Genomic DNA, 9,318 nt, shown 5'->3' with positions numbered 1-9,318 from the left:
AAAATAAAGCAAAAACCAAAAATTGGTATAAATTAACCCTTGAGATCCACGCTTCACTAAACAATACAGTCCAAGCTTGCTATATTTTAACTTATCCCATTTCTTTATTCCTCCTTTCAGCTTGTTGATGTTTCCAATTCCACCAAACGCTTCTGCAGCAAATCTGCGTTCAATCGATGCATGCACAAGAACTGACCGTTCAGGAAGAGCACGGGAATGTCGTACCGGTACAGGCGCAGAAAGCGGACGTTTTCCTTCCGGGTGATGTCGACCTTCTCCAAAGCGTAGCGGCCGGCAAACTGCGCCTCGAGCTGCTCCACCAGCTCGTCACACAGCGTGCAATGGTCGTGGGTGTACAACGTAAGCAGTGGCTTTCCGGTCGTCCTCCTGCTTTCCTCCCACGGGGCAATCGAGTTGGCACTGATGGGGAGGAAGACATGTGAAATGGGGTAAAAAATGGAAAAAAGACAAAAAACGGAAAAATGCATTTCAATTTTATTGAATTTTAAAACCAGCTTGTAGCATAGAAAAATATATTGCCTGCGCACATCTTCGGCCTCTGGACGAGACCGGTGTTACGGGGACCGTACTATTCTAATAAATGCACTTTAATTTCTCGCCCCCTGCTCGCCCCTCTTCCACACACCAACACACTCACACACACGTTCCGAGGTAATTTGTAAATCGGGCTAAGGGTCATCCCACCCCGTTTGGTGCTTACAGTTTTTCGATCAGGATCGACGAGGCGCCACCGCCACCGTTGCAGATCGAGGCGCAGCCAACCTGGCCCGGCTTGAGGGCGTGCGTCAGATGGGTCACCAGCCGCGCGCCGGACATGCCGATCGGGTGCCCGAGCGAGACGGCCCCACCGTGCACGTTCACCTTCTCCGGATCGACGTCCAGCTTGCGCTGGTTCGCGACGACCACCAGCGAGAACGCTTCGTTGATTTCCCACATCGCCACGTCCTCCTTCCGGACGCCCGTCTGCTGCAGCAGCTTCGGTACGGCCAGCGCCGGTGCGATCGGGAAGTCGATCGGGTCTGTCTCGGCATCGGCAAAGCCCACGATCCGGGCGAGCGGTTTGCACTTGAACCGTTCGGCCGCCTCGGCCGTCATCAGCACCACCGCCGACGCGCCGTCATTTAGCGTGGAGGCATTGCCCGCCGTGACGGTGCCGTTTTCCCGCTGGAACACGGTCGCCAGCTGCCCGAACTTGTCAAAGTTGACCCGCCGGTACTCCTCGTCCTCGCTCACGACCACGTCCGGCTTGCCGCGCTTGCCCGCGATGCGCACGGGCGTAATTTCCGCCTCGAACGCTTTGGCCGCCCAGGCCGCCGCACTGCGCTGGTAGCTGCGGACGGCGAACTCGTCCTGGTCCTTGCGCGTGATGCCCATCTGCTTGGCCGTGTTTTCCGCACAGTTGCCCATGTGGAACTTGTTGTACACGTCCGTCAGCCCGTCGAACACGATGCCGTCGATCAGGCTCACGCCACCGTACGGTGTGCTGCCCCGCTTCAGGTAGTACGGCACGTTCGACATCGACTCCATGCCGCCGGCCACGATCACGTCCTGCTGGCCGAGCATCAGCGTTTGCGCGCCGAGCATTACGCTCTTCATGCCGGACGAGCACACCTTGTTGACCGTGGTGCAGATGGTGGACTTGGGCAGCCCGGCAAAGATGACGGCCTGGCGGGCCGGTGCCTGCCCCAGCCCCGCCGCACACACGTTGCCGATGTACACCTCCTGCACGTCCTCCTTGCCGATGCCCGCCTGCTTCACCGCCGACTCGACCGCGACCGCACCGAGCTGGGTGGCGGAAAGCGACGACAGGCTGCTCTGGAAGCTTCCAATTGGAGTGCGGGTGGCGGCCACAATCACCACGTCGTGCCGCTTGCCCGAGGTGGAGTAGTGCGCACGGGTACCGATTGCGCGGCCGGCAAACTGTGGAAACAACAAAAACGATAACACCAACACGGGCACGGGAGCACCCGGACGATTACATAAATATTCCAACTCAAACACAGTGTGCGCTGGGCGCTTAGCAACGACACAGTAGAAGAAGCAGGATTATTCCCCAAGATGGAATCCTGTTGGAAACCGGTATCAACAACAGCGTCACCTACCTGAGCAAGCTTGAGAACCATGTTGAAGTTGCACGCGGTGATGGCAAAACTATGTGTACAATTACTCCAGAAAGAATCGGAAAAGGGAAGACACTGACGAGGTTTGATTAGGTTAATTCGCGTGTCGTCCGATAGTGTGTGGTGGCTGCCGACGGCGACGTAACACTCTGCTCTTGAACCGAGGCGGCACTGACGAGACACATACAATGTGGCAGAAGCAAATGTTGTGGCCAGAGATGGCAAACTCGCAAACCGTGGGAGTGGTTTTTTTGTTTTCATTTTTGTTGTTAAAAACGAGAATAATTTCTTGGAATAAAAAAGACAAAGGATTTTTATTTTACTAAAAAACCCTAATTCATACAAAAAAAAAAGTTCCCCAAACTTTGAGCAGTTTGACGTGCCTGTCACATTCACGCTTATTTGTATTGGTGAGGGCAGTGGAGTTCGTTCGGAAGCAACGAAAACGAAATGCATTTGCCATGTAAAATGAAACTGATAAAATAATCTAAACCTGATATGCGTGCGGTCTTTATATGATGCAGCTAGAACCATCGAGTTAAGACTGAAATTGGTAATTCCTGACCTTGACCCCCCCCCCCCCCCCCCCTCATAGAGAAGGATCAGGATTTCGGTACAAATCAGGTATTCTTTCACTAATTTCTCCTTTTCCAGCAGTGCCTGGAATTAGTGATGGGGAAAGTTGACAAAAATCCGAAGTCGACTCCGATCGGGCTCCAATCATTTTGGAATCAACTCCGGAAGGTAGAACCACCCAACATTATCCGGAGTCTTTCGGCATCGTCCGGAATCGCCAGGAGTCGTCGGGAATCGCCCTGAGTCGTTCGGAGTTGGAATCGTCCGGAGTCGTCTGGAGTCGTCCAGTATTGGTTGGGATCCGAGAAGTCTGGAGTCGGCCTTTGAATCAAACGCCTGTATACGAAGTGCTCGCGCAAAGTGATATTTAATATACAGCTCTTCGATTCAAAGGCCGACTCCGAACAATTCGGATCCCAACCACTACCGAACGACTCCGGACGATTGCGGACGATTACGGATGACTCCGACTCCGAACAACTCCGAACGACTCCAGACGACTCCACCTCCGAACGACTTCAGACGACTCCAACTCCGAACGACTCCAGACGACTCCGGATGACTCCCGGCGACTCCGTGCGGAACTATAGGGTAAGAGGTTGCCGAAATCGAACTAACAGTAGCTGGAGTCAGATCGGACTCGTGTGTGCGCTCCAAAGTGCCATCACTATCTGGAAGCACTCAAATGTAAGATCCGCCGATACATTCAACTATGTCAGCTATTTGACTAAGACGTATTCAAACCGTCTTCAAGCCACCTCAACTTCTTGGCTTAAGCTGTTGTCCGGTTATATTTTACTGACTCGGAAGACTGAGCCTGAGAATGAGTTATGCCTTCCATACTTGGGAGATCATAAAAGGTTCTTGCGAGACAATCCTTTGCTCGGATTGAGATATAAAGCATGGCCACGGATTTTACGCTGTATCAAAAGAAAAATAGCTAAACTGAGACTTGCAATAAAACATCTGCAAACTCCGAATGCTAGAATTACAATCAACTGTGTTTATTTTATACAAGAACGCACCTATAGCTTAATTACACATCGTACCGAAATAGTTATGATGCTCATATTACACATCGCACTGATACGACTTTGCTAATTAGAAGAACCTTACTTTATGTTGCGGAAAATTCCATTACTATTTTCAATCAAAAGTGCATGCGGCTGGTTATGTGTCACTCTCAAACTCAAAAGTGTTACCTATTGTATTATAATTTGACTACCCTGGTAGTGTTTTCTGCATAGAATCTTTAAAACTCCAAATGCGCATAGCGTGGTTTTTACGTCTCATTTCCTTCTCCAAGGCGATTTCGTCGGTGCGTTTATTTCTTGCGTCCACCACGTTCCTTCAGCTGCAGCGCGACCGTTACGCCGTTCAGCAGATTGTAGTGGGCGATCGTGTTGTTATCCTTGAAGAACATACCCTGCAAAACAAAGGGACAAACAAAAACGGATCGTTACTTCACCTCCTTCAATGTCATCCCACACAAATGACACACTTACATCGTAGAAAATTTTCTGCTTCGCCGGTGGCATGCCCGTTTCCGTCTGCACCTTCGCCTTGACCGAGCTGACCGTGTCGGTCAGATTGACCGTGAGCGACAGTATCTGCCCGTTCAGCTTCCAGTCGTTCTTCTCGGTCATGTTCGGGCACTGCACCTGTACGGTGATCGGGCCGGCGGCACCGTGCCGCTGCAGGAACACGCTCTCCTCGATCAGATTGTCCTCGGTGCGGGACTTTTTGTTCGGCGGCTCATCCATTGCCTGCCCACCGTCGTGTCCGGGGATGAGCTGCTGCTGCTGTTGCTGTTGTTGCTGCTGCTGCTGCGGATCGGGCACAACCGGAGGAACACCGGCGCCCGGCGGCATTTGTGGTGCGGCGGCGTGTGGCGCCATCGGCGGAACATACGCTCCGACGGCAAACGGTGGCGGCCCCATCGCCATCATCATCATCGGCGGTACGGGCGGTGGAATGGGATGGGGTGGCATTTGGGACATGCCCTTCTGGGACTGCATCTGGGCGGCCAGCTGGGCATTTTGTTGCTGCTGCTGCTGATGCTGATGATGCTGTTGCTGTTGCTGCTGCTGATGATGATGGTGGTGGTGTTGCTGATGCTGATGGTGTTGCTGCTGTTGATGATGCTGTTGCTGCTGATGGTGCTGCTGCTGATGATGGTGTTGTTGTTGCTGGTGCTGCTGCTGCTGCTGCTGCTTTGACGGGGCCGACATCGAACCCGGAATCGGCTTGGGGCCAATCTTTTCCTTCTCCTCGTCCGGTATCAAGCCCTTCACCTTGTGAATCTGGTGGATCTGCGCCTCGAGCGTAATGTTAGCCCGGGCGGCACGTGTGGCCGCCTCCACGCTCGACGTGTGCCCATCCCACGTGACGCGATCGTCCTTGCGGGGTTCCTCCTCGCCCAGCTTCTTACCGATGGCGGCCTCCTCGTCACCGACGCCGAAGATATCGGTACGCCGCTCCGCCAGCTGCTTCAGGCTCGCCTCGATGGCCGCCCCCGGTGCGTACACGTTCTCCTGGGCCACCTTCTCGATGTGCTTGTCGCGCTGCTCGACCCAGCGCGGATCCAGCAGCCCGATGCGCATATGCTCCGCCACCTTGGCCGCCGGGATCTTCTCGCCCGTGATGGGCGAAATGAGATAGTCGTCCGCCGCACCGGTCGGCACCGGTTTCGCCACCTTCTGTGACTGCTTCGGGTCGTACTTCTTCACAATGACCTTGTCGTGGGTCGGCGGGGCAACCGGGGCGGGCAGCGATTTCGCCCGTTCGCCATCCTCGTCGCCGGACGTGGACGATTCGTCCATGTCCTGCACCTGGGTGTTGTCCTTCTGCTGCTGCTGCTTGCCGACCAGATTCTCCATCTGGGACAGCTTCACCTGTCCGTTGCCCTCGGCCGGTCCGCGGCGCGGCTCCTCGTCACTGTCGTCGTTGTCCGACTCGATCTGCATCTCAATATCGTGATCCTCCTCATTCATGCGCTCCTCCATCAGCACCCGGGCCCCGACCTCGTCCGGCGTGGTCGGCGGCGGGAAGTTGCCCGACTCGTACGGCTGGTAGTCGACCACCTCCACCACCACAAAGTCGTGCCAATCGATCTGGGCGTACGCAATACGCTCCCGCTCCACCTTTTCCTCCTCCCGGCGGCTCTGCATCTCCTGGTGCTTCATCCAGTTGGCGCGATACTTCACCTGCTCCAGCACCACGTTCATGCTGCTCCGGCCGGGTGCACTCTCCACCTTCAGCTTGTTCATAAGGTCCTTCGGCGGCACCAGAATCTTTGTGTACTGCTCCAGCAGCTTGGTGAAGTACTGGAAGAGGGAGTGCTGCGGGCGCAGAAAGTCAAACTGGCAGTTGCGCTGCTCCCGGTTCATCAGGTTGGTCAGGAAGAGGCGCCCATTGCGGGCGACGAACTGTGCCGTCAGTTTAACAATGTCCAAATCCAGGGCCGAAATCGAGGGCGGATCGGCAATGAACTCAAACTCGGGCGGTGGATCCTTCGGCACGAACTGCTGCTCGGTGACGGCTTTCAGCAGCTCCTGCTGCTTCTGTTGCGTCGCATTCGGTACCTGCGCCTTCGGCAGTCCTCCAGCGGAACCGGCCTGCCCGCCCGCCGCCCCGGAGGAGCTATCCGTGCGGCCTTCCCGTATCTCCTGCACCTTGTGCTGGTAGTACGCATGGTATGGATCGCCCGGGCTGAGGAAATTGAACTTCGGATTGCCGAGCTCGTTCTGCCGGATGCGGCTCTCAAACTCCGGACCATTGCGGGCAACGAAGCTGGCCGTTTTGTCAACGATATCTAGTAAAACAAAACAAACACAGTAAGGGAACAGAAAATTGAGCGCATGTTGGCATCCGGTGGTGGCGGCGGCGGCGGCACCGTCGGTCTACTTACTTCGCACCTCCGGCGGTGGATAGATGATGCCCACAATCGGACCGGAAAGGGTTGGTGCCGGCTTTTCCACGTCGACCTCCTTTTCGGCACCATTGCTTTGTACTTCTGCCATATTTTGCAATCTTTCACCGTATCCGTATATTTGCTGTACAAACCCGCGATAGCAAAACACCGCAACGCCAAGCGTTTTTTTCTATCGTTTCGTTTTCACTGCCGTAAACAGTGACAGCAAATGTCAAACGCGATGGGGCAGTGCTGCCAGACTGAACAGTGTCGTTATGGTATTCGAGGGAAGTGTTGCCAGCAACAATCGAATTTGAAAATGCCGTTAGAAGATCAACAAAAGGCATAAAAAGACGCATTAGCGAATGTTTTTCGTTACATTTCAGTCAAGAATTTATTTTATTTGATTTTATTTTAACGTATTACTATTCAATTTCGATTCACTTCTTCCCTTAACGTTTCTTGTACAAACATGGCTTTAAGCTAAACTGTTTGATTTTGGTCGAGCCTTTGATGACGGTGCGATCCTTCTTAAAGATAAAGAAGGAGAACAGCTTGTGCTTTAGGTCCTTCGTTTGCAACTGGAAGCCACACTTTTTCACATTGTTGACAAATTCGTTCACGTTCTCGAAGCGCGACGCAACTTCCGCAATCTTCATAATGCCCCTGCAGAAATGTAAAAGATGGAAACAACATATAGTATTGCTGACTGTCTGTATGGAAACATTGAATGCAAAACTGCACTTACCCAACTTTAAGGACACGGTTTGCTTCTAGCAAAAAATCAACCAAATTGGTACCCATCAGCGATAAGCAAAACACGACCACATTCACAAAGTTGCTCTCGAGCGGTGTGTTTGCCATGTCGCAGGCAATTACGCCGTTGTGATTCGCCACCAGATCGAGCGAGTACACCTTGTTCGGTACGGATGCCGCCAGCTTTGCCTCTCCGCAACCGAAATCCGCTACGATCGTATCTTTGGGCCTACAAATTGCAGCAAAATAAAATTAAAATAATTCTGTTTCCTACGGTTCGCTTGATATTACAACTTACATCTTCAGGATACTTTTAATCATTCGATCTAGAGGGTTCATAGGCCATTGCTCGACCTGTTGCCGGTAGCCATCGTGATACGCTTCGAACGAGGCCGGGTCTTCCTGAAACATTTTTTTCGCCTCCTGGCCAGGGATTTTGTACAGCTGCTCGTTGATGAAACGGAACCGCGAGCCTTTCAGACTTTCCACTAGTTTTTCTCTCAAGCTGGCTGGTTTGGTTTTTGCATTTGGGGTCTTATCTTTTTTCTCGCTACCATTTGACTTCGGGTGCTCGGAGGGAGATGAATTTTCGCTCTGTTTTTTAGTTCCATTAACAGCTACGATTTCATTCTGTTTCACCTTTTTCTGGTGCTTTTGAGACCCTGCATCGTCAACCGTTTCGTCCCTTTTTCCATTCACATCATCGGCTTTTCTCTTCTTTCCTTTGCGTTTCTCGCTCTTCGAAGGCTCATCGAGCTCTGTTGACGCTGTCCTTCGTTCAGCGTTCTTGCTTTTGGGATTTTTTAGCAGAACAGACCAGCCGGCACCGTGCTGGCCGTTAGTTTGTGGCTCATTTGTATTCTCTTCATTGTTGGATTCTGATTTACCTTTGGTCTTTTTCTGCTCTTTTGTTTGCTGTAAGTATCACACATCGATTAAATAGAATGGATTGTGTTTTACAGTCCCGAAGGGAATGCTCTTACCTTAGTTTTCGTGAAACGGAAGTTAGTTCCGATAGTTGGTAAATCATCTTCCCACTCACATTCTTCGAATAGTTTGCTCATGCTGTTAGATTTTTTAATACTTTACCTATTATTAAAGCACCACGATGCCGCAAAATAAAACGAAATGAGTTACGGAAAAAGGTTGCCAATCGGTGCAGTAAACAAAACGCACGTGTTTTGTTTACACATGTCAATTGACGGTTTGACATTATACGAGGGGTAGGAAACTAGGGGTTGAGAAGCTACCCATATAACAAATTCGGCGGAACGATGTTGGTTTGATATTGTTAAAATCAAAATAAAGAAGGGTTGTATCAAAGACAAAAAATACACATATCCCCTGATTTTCCATTATTTTTATACTTGTGAGATAATTTCTTTCACATATTGTGACAACACACGCGACAAAAAGTAGCTCAATTTTACAAACAGAGCTACTTGTTGTCGTGATTTGCGATATATTTTTATTAATAATAACTTTTTGTTTCATTCGATCAAATAATTACGAGCCAGATTAATGCCAAACGCAAAAAGCTATATTGAACTTATTTCTAGTTATTTGTTACATTTTTAAATTAAAAAAAATAAGTAGGTTGACTGGGTGTGAAACTTTGATCTACGAGGAGTTGATCATCAAAAACTTCCAAAATTTGACTACTTTTTGACCCGGGAGACGTTTTCGGTCACAACTTAAATAGCCTTCTAACATTCAGACAAAAAAAAACTAATTTTAAATGGTCGTGAGGTCAGATTCACGCGCACTGCTGACTTCATGTTAAAGTTGGCAGACCAGACCAGAGGTTCCGGCAAGTTGTCAATCGAGGCACCATTAAACTATCGAGTGCTAATTCTCTAGTTGGCATGCAATCGTAAACCCAACCTGGGAGCTATTTGAAAACAATGGCAACGACAATGAATTCACTTTTGC

General features: G+C 51.0%; 3 protein-coding genes across 3 annotated transcripts; all 3 read right to left on the bottom strand.

Moving 5' to 3' along the window:
- Positions 1–483: 483 nt before the first annotated feature.
- Positions 484–2,431, bottom strand: LOC1270608 (acetyl-CoA acetyltransferase, mitochondrial). Its single transcript, XM_061653318.1, has 2 exons — positions 2,124–2,431; positions 484–1,941 (listed from the first exon to the last, which is right to left on the bottom strand). The coding sequence occupies exons 1-2, from the start codon at positions 2,400–2,402 to the stop codon at positions 718–720; spliced, it is 1,503 nt and encodes a 500-aa protein (XP_061509302.1). The 5' UTR covers positions 2,403–2,431; the 3' UTR covers positions 484–717.
- A 1,269-nt stretch (positions 2,432–3,700) lies between these two features.
- LOC1270609 (splicing factor 3A subunit 1) lies at positions 3,701–6,918 on the bottom strand. Its single transcript, XM_061653310.1, has 3 exons — positions 6,628–6,918; positions 4,223–6,531; positions 3,701–4,143 (listed from the first exon to the last, which is right to left on the bottom strand). Exons 1-3 carry the CDS (start codon positions 6,737–6,739, stop codon positions 4,042–4,044), a joined length of 2,523 nt encoding a protein of 840 aa, XP_061509294.1. The 5' UTR covers positions 6,740–6,918; the 3' UTR covers positions 3,701–4,041.
- An 80-nt stretch (positions 6,919–6,998) lies between these two features.
- Positions 6,999–8,635, bottom strand: LOC1270610 (ribosomal RNA-processing protein 8). Its single transcript, XM_309322.4, has 4 exons — positions 8,370–8,635; positions 7,685–8,301; positions 7,379–7,615; positions 6,999–7,296 (listed from the first exon to the last, which is right to left on the bottom strand). Exons 1-4 carry the CDS (start codon positions 8,448–8,450, stop codon positions 7,083–7,085), a joined length of 1,149 nt encoding a protein of 382 aa, XP_309322.4. The 5' UTR covers positions 8,451–8,635; the 3' UTR covers positions 6,999–7,082.
- Positions 8,636–9,318: the final 683 nt, after the last annotated feature.

The sequence above is a fragment of the Anopheles gambiae genome, chromosome 3 (genome assembly GCF_943734735.2).
Source record: "Anopheles gambiae chromosome 3, idAnoGambNW_F1_1, whole genome shotgun sequence".
NCBI lineage: Eukaryota > Metazoa > Arthropoda > Insecta > Diptera > Culicidae > Anopheles > Anopheles gambiae.
The sequence above is the reverse complement of the archived record's forward strand: the minus strand, read 5'-3'. Positions and strand labels throughout refer to the sequence as shown.